At 43.8% G+C, this 19,470-nt stretch overlaps 1 protein-coding gene across 2 annotated transcripts in view; it reads right to left on the bottom strand.

Annotated features, from left to right (window-relative positions):
- Window positions 1-9,851: 9,851 nt before the first annotated feature.
- The window catches only part of LOC124545386, a 137,396-nt gene continuing 127,777 nt past the window's right edge, over window positions 9,852-19,470 (bottom strand). For both annotated transcript variants that reach the window (XM_047124296.1, XM_047124297.1), the window contains exon 8: window positions 9,852-10,428. In XM_047124296.1, coding sequence (XP_046980252.1) covers window positions 9,948-10,428 — 481 coding nt within the window. In that variant the 3' untranslated portion in view covers window positions 9,852-9,947. The remainder of the gene's footprint in view (window positions 10,429-19,470) is intronic.

Genomic DNA, 19,470 nt, shown 5'->3' with positions numbered 1-19,470 from the left:
GGAGAGAGATTCACGATAAATGCAAGTTAGGTAAAATCGAACTACGATTCCACTTCGACTTGATGATTTATTTACTTTCAATTCTTTCACTTGCTTCTCTACAACATGAATGCTTATTACTATGTCTGCCATAAGGCAGTCTGTCTGATGATCAAATGACGGTATGTTTGTACGATTCTCCTGTGAGAACTCTTTCTTGAACGTGAAACTGACAAATTCGACTTTCGTTATGCTATCTTCAACTTCCACACCACACGGGTCAACAAGAGACTGAGTGCATGCCTTAGAACTGCTTAGTGATTGTACATAAAACCTGATTTTCCTTGAGTTGTTTGCCAGATCATTTGCTAATGTATGACAGGGGTAGTTGCATACTTCACGCAAAGGTGTTTTCACAGACGCCAGAATCTCTACTAATCTTCGCTTGCCATCATTTATGCGTTCCCTTTTGAACTGAGAGTGCAACAGCCTCTGCTTCATCAGCATACACTGAACTTTGGTAAACCATGGTGTGTCTTTTCCATCCTTTCTCGAATTACTAGGCACATAATTATCCCGGCCACGATTTACAATCTGCTTATACTTTGCCCATAATTCCTGCACATCCATCTTACTGGAACTAATTGATGCCAATTCACTGCCTAAGTGAGATGCTAATAACTGCTTATCTGCTCTATCTAGCAGAAACACTTTCCGAGCCTTCATGGCTAATTTATTAATTTTCATAGTTTCTATGATGGCATCATGATCGCTAATCCCCATTTCTATACTGACACTGTCGGTAAGATCTGGGCTCTTTGTATCTACAACATCTAAGATATTTCCATTGTGTGTGGGCTGCCGAGATAGCTGCTAAGCTTTCAGAGATCCTAGACGACTGGAAAACCATGATGTTGTCAGATGCGTCCAGATTTCTGTTGGTAAGAGCTCATGGTACGGTTCGTGTGTGACGTGGACCCATAAAGCCATGAAACCAAGTTCCCAACAAGGTGTTGTTCATGCTGGTGGTCGCTCCACACTAGTGTAGGCTGTGTTTGCATGGAACAGACTGGGACCTCTGGTACAACTGAACCTACCACTAACTGGAAATATTTATGTTCAGCCACCTGGAGACCATTTTTAGCCATTCATGGACTTCATGTTCCCAAATAACTATGCAAGTCTACGACTGTTTGCGATTGGTTTAAAGAACATTCTAGACAATTTGAATGAAGCCTTGAGCAGCCGCTGGTGTAGTATCAGTGCAGTAGCAAGTCGCATATTTAGCTTTCATATTTGTTTTGTAGTTTGATTTTCAATTTCTTTCCGAGTGTTTGTGCGCTTGCATATTTAATTACATAAAATCCTTGCGTATTCTCGTATTTGAGAGGAGTAATATTGCTTATTGATAGCCGTAGAGTATAAATTCGCGGAGTCGTTAGATATTAGCAGTAGGATGGATAGGGTGTGTGCGTACTGCGTGCGGGCGCAGGAGGAACTGGCCACGGTTCTCGAGCAGCTGAGCGTGCTGTTGGCCATGGTCAGCCGCCTTCAGGCTGCTGCCTCGAGGTGCAGCGACGGCGGAGGGTCTGGCGCGTCGCTTGAGACACCCCAGGTGTCGCTTGCTGCGTCCGCTCACTCGGCCGCCGAGGCACCTTCTAGTGTACCCGGCGCGTTGGGGCCGCCCTCACCTCAGGGTGAGTGGCGTACTGCAATGCGTTCGCGTCGCTCGAGGCGGAGGGCCAATGTGGAGGCTGGCCGGCTGGCCTCGCCCATTCGTCGTGTCAGTGGGCAGGTGGCCGCTCCTTCAGCAGGGCCCGAGCAGGCACACAGCAGGCACACAGTGGTTACTGGGAGCTCCAACGTTAGGCGGGTGATGGAGCCCCTTAGGGAAATAGCGTACACGGCTGGAAAGAAATCCAACGTGCACTCGGTTTGTCTGCTGGGGGCCTCATCCGAGATGTGGAGGCGGCCTTGTCTGTTGCTATCGAGCGTATGGGGTGAAGTCCTCTGCAAGTAGTTGCTCACGTCGGCACCAGTGATGCCTGTCGCTTGGGTTCTGAGGCGATCCTCAGTTCGTACAGGCGGCTGGCGGATTTGGTGAAGACCGCTGGCCTCGCACGCGGGGTGCAAGTAGAGTTCTCTATTTGCAGCATCGTTCCCGGAGTGGATCGGGGTCCTTTGGTTTCGAGCCGAGTGACGGGTCTCAACCAGAGACTTCGTCGACTCTGTGACGGTTTGGCTGCAGATTTCTAGACTTGCGCTATTGGGTGGGGATTTGTAGCACGCCCCTAAATACGTCAGGGGTGCACTACACAAAGGAAGTGGCTATTCGGGTAGCAGAGTACTTGTGGGGTGCACATGGGGGTATTTTAGGCTAGGTAGTAGTGCGAGGTGTCCTGATGAACACTCACCAGTCGACGTGCAGGCAGGGAAATCAGGACGCGCTCAGTGTAAAGACACTCCAGCTATCAAGACATTAGCAGTAAATTTTCAGAGTGTTCGGAATAAAGTTCCTGAATTTACTGCCCTCAGGAAGCGTGTGGCGCGCAAATTATTCTCGGGACTGAGACCTGTCTGAACCCTGAGATAGGAAGTTCTGAAATATTTAGTGAGGGTTGGAACGTGTATCGGAAAGACAGATCAGACACCGTAGGAGATGGTGTCTTCATTGCAGTTGACAAAAATATTGTGTCTACTGAGGTCGAAGTAGAGTGTGATCGTGAAGTTATCTGGACACGTTTAACAGGGCTAGGGGAAATAAAGTCAATTGTGGGGTGTTATTACCGGCCACCAGGTTCCACCGTGGCAGTTCTAGAATCATTCAAAGGGAGTCTACATTCTGTATCGCAGAAGTACCCGAATCATGCTATATTAGACGGAGGCGACTTAAACCTACCTAGTATAGACTGGGATGTCTATGGATTCATTACAGGTGGTACAGACATGCCGTCGTGTGAATTACTTTTGAACACATTATCCGAAAACTGTCTTGAGCAGCTAAATCGACAGCCAACGCGTAATGGAAATATTTTAGATCTGGTAGCCACGAACAGACCAGACCTCATCGACGGTGTCAGTGTTCCGACAGGGATTAGTGATCATGATGTTGTCATTACGACTATGGTTACGAAAGTTAAAAACTTGGTCAAGAAGGCTAGTAGAGTATTCTTACTAGAAAGAGCAGATAAGCAGTTGTTAGCATCCCACTTAGTAAATGAATCGACTTCTTTTACTTCCGGTACGATGGACGTGGAAGAATTATTGGCAAATTTTAAACACATTGTAAATCACGCATTGGAGAAGTATGTGCCGAAAAAGTGGGTTACGGACGGAAAAGACCCACCGTGGTCTAACAGCGCAATTCGGAGAATGCTCAGGGAGCAAAGACAGTTGAACTCGCGCTGCAAGAAAGATCGGGAGAATGAGGACAGGCAAAAGTTTGTAGAGATTCGTGCTGCTGTAAAAAGAGCGATGCGCGAAGCATTCAACCACTACCACCGTCATACCTTAGCAAAAGATCGCCGGCCGAAGTGGCCGCGCGGTTCTGGCGCTGCAGTCTGGAACCGCGAGACCGCTACGGTCGCAGGTTCGAATCCTGCCTCGGGCATGGATGTGTGTGATGTCCTTAGGTTAGTTAGGTTTAACTAGTTCTAAGTTCTAGGGGACTGATGACCTCAGCAGTTGAGTCCCATAGTGCTCAGAGCCTTAGCAAAAGATCTTGCTGAAACCCCAAGGAAATTCTGGTCTTACGTAAAATCGGTAAGCGGGTCGAAGGCTTCCATCCAGTCACTCACTGATCCGTCTGGCCTGGCAACGGAAGACAGCAAAACGAAAGCTGAAATTTTAAATTTAGCATTTGAGAAATCTTTCACTCAGGAGGATCGTACAAACATACCGCCGTTTGAGTCTCGTACAGATTCCCGTATGGAGGACATAGTGATAGATACCCCTGGGGTTGTGAAGCAGCTGAATGGGTTGAAAATAAATAAATCTCCAGGTCCTGATGGGATTCCAACTCGGATTTACAGAGAGTACTCTACTGCATTGGCTCCTTACTTAGCTTGCATTTATCGCGAATCTCTTGCCCAACGTAAAGTCCCGAGCGACTGGAAAATAGCCCAGGTGACGCCTGTATATGAGAAAGGTAGAAGGACGGATCCTCAAAATTACAGACCAATATCCTTAACATCGGTTTGTTGCAGGATTCTCGAACATATTCTCAGTTCGAATATAATGAATTTCCTTGAGACAGAGAAGTTGCAGTCTATGCATCAGCACGGCTTTAGAAAGCATCGTTCCTGCGAAACGCAACTCGCCCTTTTTTCACATGATATCTTGCAAACCATGGATGAAGAGTATCAGACGGATGCCATATTCCTTGACTTCCGGAAAGCCGGAAAGCGTTTGACTCGGTGCCCCACTGCAGACTCCTAACTAAGGTACGAGCATATGGGATTGGTTCCCAAATATGTTAGTGGCTCGAAGACTTCTTAAGTAATAGAACGCAGTACGTTGTCCTCGATGGTGAGCGTTCATCGGAGGTGAGGGTATCATCTGGAGTGCCCCAGGGAAGTGTGGTAGGTCCGCTGTTGTTTTCTATCTACATAAATGATAGGACAGGGTGGATAGCAATGTGCGGCTGTTTGCTGATGATGCTGTGGTGTAAGGGAAGGTGTCGTCGTTGAGTGACTGTAGGAGGATACAAGATGACTTGGACAGGATTTGTGATTGGTGTAAAGAATGGCAGCTAACTCTTAATATAGATAAATGCAAATTAATGCAGAAGAATAGGAAAAAGAATCCTGTAATGTTTGAATACTCCATTAGTAGTGTAGCGCTTGACACAGTCACGTCCATTAAATATTTGGGCGTAACATTGCAGAGCGATATAAAGTGGGACAAGCATGTAATGGCAGTTGTGGGGAAGGCGGATAGTCGTCTTCGGTTCATTGGTAGAATTTAGGAAAGATGTGGTTCATCTGTAAAGGAGACCGCCTATAAAACACTAATACGACCTATTCTTGAGTACTGTTCGAGCGTTTGGGATTCCTATCAGGTCGGATTGAGGGAGGACATAGAAGAAGTTCAGAGGCGGGCTGCTAGATTTGTTACTGGTAGGTTTGATCATCACGCGAGTGTTACGGAAATGCTTCAGGAACTCGGGTGGGAGTCTCTAGAGGAAAGGAGGCGTTCTTTTCATGAATCGCTACTGAGGAAATTTAGAGAACCAGCATTTGAGGCTGACTGCAGTACAATTTTACTGCCGCCAACATACATTTCGCGGAAAGACCACAAAGATAAGATAAGAGAGATTAGGGCTCGTACAGAGGCATATAGGCAGTCATTTTTCCCTCGTTCTGTTTGGGAGTGGAACAGGGAGAGAAGATGCTAGTTGTGGTACGAGGTACCCTCCGCCACTCACCGTATGGTGGATTGCGGAGTATGTTTGTAGACGTAGTAGATGTAGGTGTAGAATGAATGATCTGGTCATCCAGATTGCTGGGCATGAATCTCATCGAGCATTTATGGGACGTAATTGATAGGTCAGTTCAAGCACAAAATACTGCACTGGCTACACAGTCGCAATTATGGATGGCTTTACTCCTGCAGATAGCTTCCAACGACTTCTTGAGTCCACGTCATGTCGAGTTGCTGCACCACAGTGGTCAAAATAAGGTTCGACACGATATTACGAGGTACCCCATGACTTTTGTCACCTCAGTGTAAGTGAGCACAAGCAGTGGAAGCTTAAGCCATTCCGCTTAAGCCATTCCGCTTAAGCCATTCCGCCATACCACAGGTTGCCATTCACAAGCCTCACATGACCGTACCACTACCGTTGTATTCTTTCTATCCATTGTACAAAAGTTACATCTGTTCCCATTATTCGTTTAGTATCTTCGTTTCATACGCTGTTGAGCAAACCTTGTCCAGTACAGCAATTCCACTGCGTGAACCCTCTCCCATTTTCTGTGTCAGTATCCACACTTCTGTGTCACGTCACAACATCTTGCTTAAAAAACCTTGTAAAGCCATTTCTTTACAACTTCAGTATATTTTCATTTCATATAATTCAGAATTTATGATAGTCAACATTGTGACAATATTGTTGGTATTCGAGTTGATGTCAAAATATCAGTTACCTATCTCATTAGATTTTATACCGTATGGGACAGTTACATTTTTTGGTAGTATTCTTTTAAATTGTTGTGCAGTTGTGTAATAATTTGTATACAAAAAACCACTGCAAACTATTACATGGCACTGCATCAGTGTTTGGAACCAAGTAGGCATGACGACAAACAATAAACAAGTATCATGAGCAGTTTAAATAATCTTGACAGGTCAGTTTCCTGTAGACGAATGGGTAACTGGGATGACTAGGGAACTTACATTTCACTCATAAAGAAAGGCAGTCTTTCTGGAGAGCCCTGTTGGATAAATATAAAAAAAAGTCGGACTTAAAGGTAAAATGTCCAATGATTCTGCTGGTTGCTTTTTTATCAGTGCAGAGACCTATTGAAGAATGTAAAGGAGTTTATGATGCATTTGAAGGCATTGTATACAGTCTCTTTCCCCAGTCATGAAAGAAATCACTCAATATTTGTATTCTGTGCACTGCACATTGCTCGGCTGGGTTTCTGAACCCTTCTGCGTCACCATCCATACTCTTTAAACACTGATGCGCATGGCAGAGTATACTTCCCATGGTACAACATGGTAATATCTCTTGCTCTTTCATTTGCGAATGGAGTACTGGAAGAATGACTGCTATATTGCCTCTGCACATGCTGTAATAGTGTGATCTTAATTTCACTGTCCTTTATATATATGGCTGTAATGTATTCCTAGGTTCCTCAAGTGATACTAGTTTTCCAGTCTTTTGAATGTCCTGTCTGAGGATAGTTTGCTTCTATCTCCAACTGTCTCCAAGTTCAACTTTTGAGTATTTTTGTGACACTTTCCCATGGACCAAACAAACGAGTGAGATATCATGTCGCTCTCTTTGCTCATATTTAATATCTTTTCCTAGTTCTATTTGCTATGGGTCAAAGACACAAGAGGAATACGCAAGTGTGGATTGTACAAGGATGCCTAAGCTTCGTTCATGGTCTTGCTCCATTTACAGCTTTCTGCCTATGAAACGTAATCTGCCCCATGAATTATCTACAGCAAGCATTAGAAAATTTCAGCCAAATGCAGGAAGATCTGCAGTGGATAGGCACTTGGTGCAGGGAGTGGCAACTCACCCTTAACATAGACAAATGTAATGTATTGCGAATACATAGAAAGGAGGATCCTTTATTGTATTATTATATGATAGCGGAACAAACACTGGTAGCAGTTACTTCTGTAAAATATCTGGGAGTGTGCGTACGGAACGATTTGAAGTGGAATGATCATATAAAATTAATTGTTGGTGAGGTGGGTACCAGGTTGAGATTCATTGGGAGAGTCCTTAGAAAATGTAGTCCATCAACAAAGGAGGTGGCGTACAAAACACTCGTTCGACCTATAATTGAGTATTGCTCATCAGTGTGAGATCCGTACCAGTTCGGGTTGATGGAGGAGATAGAGAAGATCCAAAGAAGAGCGGCGCGTTTCGTCACAGGGTTATTTGGTAAGCGTGACAGAGTTACGGAGATGTTTAGCAAACTCAAGTGGCAGACTCTGCAAGAGAAGCGCTCTGCATTGCGGTGTAGCTTGCTTTCCAGGTTTCAAGAGGGTGCGTTTCTGAATGAGGTATCGAATATATTGCTTCCCCCTACTTATACCTCCCGAGGAGATGACGAATGTAAAATTAGAGAGATTCCAGCGCGCACGGAGGCTTTCCGGCAGTCGTTCTTCCCGCGAAGCATACGCGACTGGAACAGGAAAGGAAGGTAATGACAGTGGCACGTAAAGTGCCCTCCGCCACACACCGTTGGGTGGCTTGCGGAGTATAAATGTAGATGTAGATGTAGAAGCCCATGTGATACTAATGAGCTCCTCATCCAGGTCCAGGGGCCGAGGGATGTCTGCTGGCTGCTGGGTCATCCTCTGCCTTGTGGCGTCATACAGATGTTCCATGGAGGCGAATGCTGTCAGCACACTGCTCCTCCAGCCGTTTTGCCAGTTTTCTATACCATAGAGCTGCTACTTCTCATTCAATCAGCTTTTCCACTTGACATCATGAGGTTGAATGCACACAGTTCCAGTTCTCTCAAGAAGAAAACATCCTTGGCTGTATGAGGAAATGAAACTGGACCTGACCATGGCAGCGATCTATGCTAATACGCAGCTATGGAGGCATACACTGATACTGAAATTGTATGATACCACGTTTTTTTGCATTTTGTGACATGCACAATTTAACATTTCCGATCATTTAAAGCAAGCTCTCAATCTTTGCACCACTATTAAATCTGATCAAGATGTGAATATAAGAGCAATTTTTGTATCATAAGGCACTTAATTATAGATAACTGAACAGTCTGTAAAACCTGCGATTATAGACATTGTCATTAACACGCCACACAAACAGGTCACAATACACTTCCTGGGGTACAACTGAGGTTCTCCTATTTCCATTTATCCAAGATAACTTTCTGTATCCTGCCTACCAAGAACTCAATCTAGTCACAAATTTTGTTTGATATTCCACATAATTACACTTTCATTAACAATCTTTGAAGAGAAACTAAGTTCTCTGCTCTTTGGTAGTCCGGAAAGTGATGAAAGTGCACTTTAGGTCACAGGCTGAAAATGCAGAGAAAGGGAAAATTTTCTCTACTACACTGTATCAAGTTGTCTGCCTTATCCATTTCCTTCATGGTGCCATGTGAGAAAAGTGCAGGATGGACCTTACTTTACCTTTGTTTACGAAGTCCTTTCTGGCTGGCAGGGTATGCTCATTCTTTCGGAAACACGCATTCAATGAGCTTTTTAAACTATTGAAAATCTGTATTGCCTGTACTAGCTACATGCCAGCTGTACATAACACATACAAAATCTCTGTCATCAGCCCAAAAACAACCTTTTAATCTCTTTTAAATGAATACTTCACATCATGGTTTGAATCTGAAACTGATAACAGCTTAAGTGAAGGCCATTGGAGGTATAGCCGATCGACACACAAAAGTGTGGAAGGCTCCCTGTCTGCAGCTGTTGTTCCTTACATCAATATGGGATAGCTCCATTTTTGCAAAAATTCATAAAAATTATTCTACTTTACTATCTATTGGCTTCTGTCTCGGATTCTTCGGCCGACTTTCATCTAATGATTTTACTGACGTGGTAATACATCTTGTAAAGGCAGCATCACAGCTGTGTAGGGAAGATAGGACTACAGGTTCTTCTACAATTCTTATTACTTAAAAATAAAGCGACAATAAAATGATACTGAATGTTGCTGCCAATATCAAGTTGTAATTGAATGCACTGTCCTCTGAAGATTCTGTATTGCAGACACACGATTAAATTCAGTTTAGGATGAGAATTTGTGTTGTGTGGATTTTGCTAATAAAGTAAAACTTTAACTACAAACACAAATTACCGCACAATCTGCACAATAGACAAAGAAGTAAATTAAGTCATAGATCTTAATTGAATATGCATTGCAACCATTGAACTTAATGGCACTGAACTTAATGGTAAGGTGAAATTTACAGTAGCTTCTAACAGCACTAAACACTCTCCGACTAAGTAATTTTCAGTAATGAAATATTCTAAATAATTAGCATTTATTAGTAATTGAGTTAACATGAAAGAAAGTTGCCTTCTATTATTTGCATTTGATTATAAATATTTATCTTTGTCACATTTGTAGTGGTGTTATCTGAGTAGTTATATGTGTTACATAAATATGGGTACAAAGAATGACTGCAGGATTAACATTTTTGTATTCTTTATTTAGAAAATAATCAGAAGTAGTGTACTTAAGATCTTCTAGTTCTACTCAAAACATGTTTGTTGAACTGCCAGTTTCATCTTAGCAAGTCCACTAAGTGATGCTGGTTGTATTGCCTGGCGATTTCCAGTGGTGTGTAACCCTCGTTGGTTCTGGCCTCCTTGTCAGCTCCTGCATCAAGCAATACAATCACCACGTCTGCACGGCCATGCTTTGCAGCTTCGTGCAGCGGCGTCATCCCGTCCTGATTCCTGACATTGAGATTGGCGGAAGATGCCAACAGCAGCTGCACCGCAGCCGCTCGCCCGCCCCACGCAGCCCAGTGAAGAGGCGTGTTCTTAACCCAGTTCCCGATATCCTTGTCTGCCCCAGCCTCCACCAGGCACCTCATCGCCTGTGTGTATCCTTCCCAGGCTGCCCAGTGCAGGGCAGTATTGCTTTTGTCGTCTTTCGCCCCAACGTCTGCCCCAGCAGCCAGCAGCGCCTGCAGCTCTCGCACTGCGCCGTTCTTAGCTGCCTCGATCAGCCTCCTGCCTCTCTCCTCCACGGAAAGGTTTCTGTCGAAAAGAGAGAAATTTTCACAAATTTCTTCCAACACACAGTTCTGATGCAGAATGCCACCACATAAGTGGAGCTAAGACCAGTTTTAGGAACGCATCTGTCCAATGCCAAATGACGAATCTGTGATTTTCTCCCTTCTAAAATACAGAACAGAGGAAAAGACACTTTAAAACAAGATACAGATGTACAATGATATCATGCTCTCAAAGACTTCATCCACTCTCACATAAAACTTCCTACATTCCATCTATCAAGTAACTGATTAGACACATCCTAGCAAATTGTTACCCAACATTACAGTCTTTCGACCACATTTCCCACTCTCATATTGCCCTCAACTGAAAGGGATGCCCCATCTAGCCAGTCTGCTGAGTGCATCACTCTCTGCCATTGCTTGCAAATGGGACACACAAAACTAATCACATTCCGTTGTTTATAAGGAGATCTCCCCATTATGGCAGCAAAAAGATTCAGTGCAGTTATTCAAAAATTACTTGACACACACCAGTAAAAAAAAAAAGCTACTCTTTGCCAGGAAACCGTTAAGTCGAAATATTTGGGATATAGGAATGGCAGTAATTCAGCTTCTCAGCTCTCCTGCCCTGCACAGAGAGACATTTATCAGACCATGTATATGCATGCACACACACGCACACACACACAGAGAGAGAGAGAGAGAGAGAGAGAGAGAGAGAGAGAGAGAGAGTTACACTTTTAACTACATTCTTGTTGTGATATGTCTCAAGGCAAGAGCAAAACCTTCAGGTTACGAGAGTAAATACAACATGCACTTCCTCAGTTAACACAAAAAAACACAGCTACATCTGGGCTCCTGAACACAGTGTAGACCTCACACTACTGATGTAGCTACTGAGAAATGCACCATGCCATTTACATGAGACACACTTACTACAATGAACCTACCAGAAAACACACTCTGATACTACAAGCTGTGTTTTGCATGTGCTTCAGAGTAAAATGTAGGAAATTCTTTACAAACTAAATGCAGATAATCACAAATTAAGTGCATTATTCTGCCTACTGAGATATTATAGATGATAAAACCATTATCCATCAATTGGGCAACTAATTTTTGCCTTCCTGTAAATATTATGTGCAAATGGAGGTGCTAATGTTTTAATTGGAAATCACATACCCCATATACTGAAAATTGATGTTAGTGTTCTGGCAGCAGTGATCTTTCCTGTGGGATCACAAGAATATGTTAATTATGTTGACTGAACAATGGCCAACAACTTTGAAGGCGTTTTCCCCCATAGTGCTTTAAAGCAGTGGACCTCGTGGAGGCTGTGCACCTTTGCCTGCCTCTGGTGTGTGCAGCAGTTCACATGGATCCCAAGTTTGACATGATATGTTAGCAACAATGCTACTCCATTTTAAAACGCACAAGGCGTTGACATAGATTAAAATGACTTGTACAAATTCAAGAAATTCTGCAAATATGCGCCAAACACTGAGCTGTGAAATGAGGCACTTTAGCATTCAGCTATTTCTCATACAGACATTTGTCTAAAATTACTGCTGCTATAACTCTAACTGCTTGTAAAGTGATTAGCACATATAGCTTACCACATGCTCTCATGGTACATGTTTCGAAATATGCACTTTATGCTGGCTGACTCATCATCACTTCTGGTGCAAAAACCCCTATACTTCAATCTAACAGTTGCCCTGAATGGCATGGTATTGGAAATCTCTTTTCTGTTAGGAAAATCTCATGCATGCTTCTGTGCCTCAGCCGAATACACCATCTACGGTGGAAAGATATCCTCCTTTTTATCTGTTTGGGTACTGAGCCAGTGGTGGTGTCAAGCTTTTGGAGTGTGTCTGAGCTGCAAACCTAGGACAGCCTCCTCCTATGCCCAGGTGAGCTGCGACAGGACATAGCACACCAGACACTTTTGTGGGTGATGTTCCTAGCACTGATGACAGAGGATACGTTGGGTGTCTTTTGCACCTAAAAACTAAAACTGTCATTTCATAAGTATTCTCAGCGATTGTCTGGGATTGTCCTCAAATATACACATATATATTGAGCCTCATTAATAACAGTGTATCAGCCATAGATACGGCAACTTTACCAACAGTCTGCTTTTCCCTGTTACAGGTTGCTCTGTGATATTTAGATTATTGTGTATAGGAATACTAACAGAAGTCTGGGAGAACTTATGAACTAGTCATACAAATACCATGTACATGACCTAAACAAGCAGATTTATGGTCATTTACTTTTAACTCTTTGCTTCTTCTAACCAGTTTGTCATTCACAGTTATTAGTTTTCATTTGTTTATCTCTCTCCTGCTTTAAGATATTGTAATAGCGTTCCACCTGAAGATAGCTGGCAGCAAGAAGAAACTAATGATAAACTATCATTCAGTTGTGGAAAGTAGTTTTAAAGAGTGGTACCTTACACTAGCAATAATTTGCACTGTAAGGAAATGAATGAGTCAGTCACGATGAAATCAATGAAGATTCACAGTAATGAAATGATGTAATTGCAAACTTCTCAGATATTATGACATTGGAATACAGTGCGGTGATAGTTTAAAATTTCTGCTTTGCATAGACTGTCACCTTTCACTCTAAGAGACCTTAAAACGGGTTCTTTATTCCTGCAGCACGAGTGTCTTTAAACTTTTCATCTCTTAAAACATTAATTTAGTGTCACAGTAGTCGGTTCAGTTCACCTGAAGAACATACTTCAATTCAATGTTCATGGAAGTCGCCCTGGTTTTAAAATCTATTTTTTCCATCATCCAATTACATACAGCTTCTGCCTATTACAACTGAATTCTGGTTTTGCAAACTTGGACTTAATAGAATCCTGTATAATTTTATTTATCATAGGGACCATATCATAAATTACATCCTAACAGCTCGCTTTGCTTTGTGTAGCCAGACTGGTGTTGTTCATGCTACTCCATATATAGAATTATTGGCCATGTAATACCATCGAATGTAATTTAGTTTGTGATTTACCTTGCCTGCATTGATCGAGATGTCTTTGCTAGAGGATTCTAGTGGAATGAAAATGCACTTGGCTACAGCATTGTGATCGTTCTGTCAGTGTTTTCTTGTATTCCAGGAAGTTCAGCACCGTTGGCTTCCACAGGTATTTGTGTGTACTGTAGCATTGTTGCACTGAAGGCAGTCTTGCAGATGTTACCACGTCATACAAACTGACCCGCTGTTGCCAGTGTCCTTTTAGCAAATGTGATGGGCAGTGAAAGGACTGCTTGTAAATAATTCATTACACTGATGATATAAGTGTTCATGAAGTTGGAATTTACCTGAAATTAGTGTGTCATGGTCCTATATCGTTTCAAGCATTGCTTTACATTTATGCTCCCAATTAACAGAAACAATATTTTCCAATTTCTACAAATAACGCCCTCTCTTTGGTTATAGTAAACCAGATGATGTTCAGGCTAGTTCCACGAGCTGGGATTTTCGTTACATAACTGATTTTCTCACCTTCGTTAGCATTTATGTTGTATAAATTTGTTTGAGTTTCTACATCTCATCCTTATTGTCGATCAGCAAACTGATTTCATAAGCATGTTCCAGAGATGTCTCCTTCACATTGGTAACCTGGAACCCTAGATGCGATTGCATGTCAGTTGCTTGTAATGTTGCTGACAGTGGACATCCCTGTTGATTCAGTCATTTTATTGATAATGGTGTCATAAACTGCTTCATAATCGTATTTTGCTCATACCTCTAATAAAATATTGTCTAATTGAATGATTCACATTGCCAACATCGACTAACACCATAGCTAGTTGTGATTGTTGACTGAGGTGACAAATAAAATCCCGGGTTCGATTCCCGGCGGGGTCAGGGATTTTCTCTGCCTCGTGATGACTGGGTGTTGTGTGATGTCCTTAGGTTAGTTAGGTTTAAGTAGTTCTAAGTTCTAGGGGACTGATGTCCATAGATGTTAAGTCCCATAGTGCTTAGAACCATTTGACAAATAAAATACATCTATATATTATGCCAATAGAATTGACATGCTCCTGTAATCAGCACCGAATAATGTTATCAATCTATTATTTTTCAATGATCAGGTGTTTTAGTTCTTTGAGATGAATACTGACAGCTTGTTAATAAGATCACAAAAAATATTGGTTCACATAAAAGTTCAGATGTGCATGTATAATATCTTTCACGTAAGGCATACTACTTTACTTTTGACACAGGTCTGATTATCTCACATTTCTTGTTTGGTGAAAGGGAGTACCATGCCGTCAGTAACTTTCATAAACTTCTACATCTTACAATAGCCTCCACATGCTTTGTTTACCCTCGATTGTCATACAGAGTGATAGATTGTGTAGGAATGATTGTGTATTTTGCTTCCTGTATCTGCTGTAGCGTTTCATCCTCACCATAAACTGTTCTGTTGGGACTTGCTTTGTCCTTTTATTCTCCTGCTTAATGTGCAAAGCCGATGATTTTGTGTAATCCTTCACTCGAAATGCGCTCATGAAGGTGGAATTTGTGCAAGCGCTACATGCTTCTGCCATGGTACATTATTTGTGTTAGGAGTTTGAATCAAATTTGACATCCACAGCAATGTATATGCACAGGATACACAATTCCTGTACATCACAACCAGTGGTTTGTAGGCACAGAGCCGGCATCTTACAATCCACCAGCTCTGTTCCAATGGGTTTAGATCAGGTGAATGTGGTGTCCCAGACACCAATACAAGTTCACTACCAAACTCCTCAAATCACTGTTCCACAATTAGTGCCTTGTGACATGGACGGTTATTTTGTTGAAAGGTGCCATTGACATTATGGAATACATAAAGTGTGAATGGATTCAGAAAGTCGGCAGTAATGTTTACATAGTCCACAGCTATTTCAGTGGCTTCTACCACTATTGAAGATGTGTAAGCCCAGATAAATGTCCCCCATAGCATAACACTGCTCTCACCAGGCTGAATCCATGTTGCATTGCTTGTTTCTTGCAATTGGTCATCTGGATGTTCTGCTGTAACAAGACATGGTTCATCTGACCAGCATAATGTTTGAATTGATTCATGGTTAAATCTCGATGATCTTGCACCCATCCCAATCATAATTCCGGGAATTGTTGAGTTATAAATAGAACTCATAGTGGTTGTCTGCTATGGGGTTGCATGTTCAATAATATGCGCTGAGGAGTGTGCTGCAAGCTACTTGTGCCTGCAACAGCAACGTGCTCTGTCATTATACACTCCTGGAAATGGAAAAAAGAACACATTGACACCGGTGTGTCAGACCCACCATACTTGCTCCGGACACTGCGAGAGGGCTGTACAAGCAATGATCACACGCACGGCACAGCGGACACACCAGGAACCGCGGTGTTGGCCGTCGAATGGCGCTAGCTGTGCAGCATTTGTGCACCGCCGCCGTCAGTGTCAGCCAGTTTGCCGTGGCATACGGAGCTCCATCGCAGTCTTTAACACTGGTAGCATGCCGCGACAGCGTGGACGTGAACCGTATGTGCAGTTGACGGACTTTGAGCGAGGGCGTATAGTGGGCATGCGGGAGGCCGGGTGGACGTACCGCCGAATTGCTCAACACGTGGGGCGTGAGGTCTCCACAGTACATCGATGTTGTCGCCAGTGGTCGGCGGAAGGTGCACGTGGCCGTCGACCTGGGACCGGACCGCAGCGACGCACGGATCCACGCCAAGACCATAGGATCCTACGCAGTGCCGTAGGGGACCGCACCGCCACTTCCCAGCAAATTAGGGACACTGTTGCTCCTGGGGTATCGGCGAGGACCATTCGCAACCGTCTCCATGAAGCTGGGCTACGGTCCCGCACACCGTTAGGCCGTCTTCCGCTCACGCCCCAACATCGTGCAGCCCGCCCCCAGTGGTGTCGCGACAGGCGTGAATGGAGGGACGAATGGAGACGTGTCGTCTTCAGCGATGAGAGTCGCTTCTGCCTTGGTGCCAATGATGGTCGTATGCGTGTTTGGCGCCGTGCAGGTGAGCGCCACAATCATGACTGCATACGACCAAGGCACACAGGGCCAGCACCCGGCATCATGGTGTGGGGAGCGATCTCCTACACTGGCCGTACACCACTGGTGATCGTCGAGGGGACACTGAATAGTGCACGGTACATCCAAACCGTCATCGAACCCATCGTTCTACTATTCCTAGACCGGCAAGGGACCTTGCTGTTCCAACAGGACAATGCACGTCCGCATGTATCCAGTGCCACCCAACGTGCTCTAGAAGGTGTAAGTCAACTACCCTGGCCAACAAGATCTCCGGATCTGTCCCCCATTGAGCATGTTTGGGACTGGATGAAGCGTCGTCTCACGCGGTCTGCACGTCCAGCACGAACGCTGGTCCAACTGAGGCGCCAGGTGGAAATGGCATGGCAAACCGTTCCACAGGACTACATCCAGCATCTCTACGATCGTCTCCATGGGAGAATAGCAGCCTGCATTGCTGCGAAAGGTGGATATACACTGTACTAGTGCCGACATTGTGCATGCTCTGTTGCCTGTGTCTATGTGCCTGTGGTTCTGTCAGTGTGATCATGTGATATATCTGACCCCAGGAATGTGTCAATGAAGTTTCCCCTTCCTGGGACAATGAATTCACGGTGTTCTTATTTCAATTTCCAGGAGTGTATATGCCACAGGTCGCTCCCTGACCACCTTACAGAGTGTGAAAGTGTCTGACTGTACATTCTGTGATGAGGCATAGATGTCCAACGTCTGGTCTCGTGCTACTTGTTTCACTGTCTTTCAACCACTTTCTGTAGTTACAGATGACAGTAGCATGTGAATAGTTATTGCCTTAGCCGTTTCTGAAATGCTTATTCTCACACTCCAGGCCGTAACAATCTGCAATTCGTCAATGATGCTGTGTGAATGTACTTCCCCATTTACCATCTGGTATCCTATCAGCTCCTGGTCTTGCGGCAGCATTCTCGCTTTATACGCACGGGGTCCCGGGTTCGATTCCCGCCGGGGTTAGGGATTTTTCCTGCCTCGAGATGACTGGGTGTTGTTGTGTCGTCTTCATCATCATCATTCATCACCATTACGGTCGGAGGAAGGCAACGGCAAACCACCTCCGCTAGGACCTTGCCTAGTTGGGTGGTGCGAGTCTCCTGCATCGCCCCCTACGCTCCTCGGAGCATGGGACCTCATCATCATCATCATCATCATCATCACTATAACGATTCCCCATTCATCTCTGCTGCACTATCGCAATCCCATCAGAATACAGGGAGAGTCAGTAACAAAATACATACTTTGCGGGGTGATAATACCAGTGTTTGTGAACATAAAACGTCATCTGAACATATGTCCCTTTCTTAACAGTTTATGAGGAGACTAAAGAAAACAATGGGGAACAGAACAAAAGTAGGTGATGGCAAATGAAAAATTATGATCCAATGTTCTGTTTAAGTGTGTATATTTCCTCACAAAAGACGTTCAAAAGATCCACTATCAACTAAAATACGTTTTGCAGCACTTGCAGACAGCTGCAGTTTTGCTGAACTGGTCTCATCTTTATGGTCCTTTATTTCAGCACACACGTGTAACAGAAAGTAAATTCTCCCTTTCTGTCCATTCTGCATTTCTAGACTGCAGTCTTAAGCCAACTGCACAAGCAGTAATCTAATGGAGGAAGATCAGGTAAGCTCAACGGCCACAGCGATCGATTCCCTGCCCAGGATATGTTTCAATGAGATACTGTGTTACTGGCCATACAGAGTGTGTAGGAGTTCCGTCTTACTGGAAGTAAACATAATGTCTTACTGCCGAAGGAATATCTTCCAAATATTCTGGTAACACATTTTGAAGGAAATCTAGATACCACACTCCATTAAGGCATTTATCAAAAATAACTGGGCCCATAAATTGGTTATCAATAATACCACACCACACGTTCACCTAGGACGATCAATGAAAATTTGTTTCCACAGTAGTGTGCAGATTTTCATCTTCCCGTATGCGAGAGCTGTGCGAGTTTTACATACCATTACTGGTAAATGTTGACTCGTCAGCGAATAGTATATGTTAAATACAGCATTCATTGGCAGTGACCCAGTGACAGAACTCCTTCCGTTTGGCATCGTCTCTTACATGGAGATATTGCGCAGTCATCTGTTGGTACAGGTGGAGACAATGCCCACGTATTGTGCACATCATCCATTTTCGTGCAGAACCAAGCTGTGCAGCAGTGCTTCTTGAGTTGGTAGTTTGGCTGCGTTCTATCACTTCAGGAATGTTCTCAATTTCAGTAAGATCCTGTTGGACTGGTTGTTCCGATACAACATGTAAGCAGTACACACTGATGCAAACCGTCAAATGCCCTGCTAAATATCCAGCTATCTGAAATTTTGCAATTATATAACCGTCTTTCGTATTTGAAAACAGCGGCTCTGGTTCAAATGGCTCTGAGCACTATGGGACTTAATAGCTGGGGTCATCAGTCCCCTATAACTTAGAACTACTTAAACCTAACTAACCTAATGACATAACACACATCCACGCCCAAGGCAGGATTCGAACCTGCGACCGTAGCGGTCGCGCGGTTCCAGACTGAAACAGAACAAAAGCATGTGATGGCAAATGAAAAATTATGATCCAATGTTCTGTTTAACTGTGTATATTTCCTCACAAAAGACTGAAACGCTCGGCCACATCGGCCGGCTAGAGGCTCTGGAATTCCCACTGGAGAACCTATAGACAAAGAGTATGCCACTATAGTCTGCATGTGTGAAGATCTGTGACATTTTCACTGCACTGACCTGTACTGCTTTGGCTATAAATTTAACATCACTGTATTAACTACACTGACGCAAGAACTGTAGTACTGAGACATGAGGTGTACAGGTGTACAGTTGCATGACTCGTCCCCCCACCATGTGCAAGCGAAGTGTGCACTGAAATGGTCACTAAACAACACTACATACGCTGATGTCTCTTGGGTTGTATTCACACGTCAGTGCTGGTGAAGACATGCGACTGATGCCTGTGATTTTCAA

Source organism: Schistocerca americana, chromosome 8, assembly GCF_021461395.2.
Source record: "Schistocerca americana isolate TAMUIC-IGC-003095 chromosome 8, iqSchAmer2.1, whole genome shotgun sequence".
NCBI classification, from domain to species: domain Eukaryota; kingdom Metazoa; phylum Arthropoda; class Insecta; order Orthoptera; family Acrididae; genus Schistocerca; species Schistocerca americana.
This window is presented reverse-complemented; position numbering and strand designations above follow the sequence as displayed.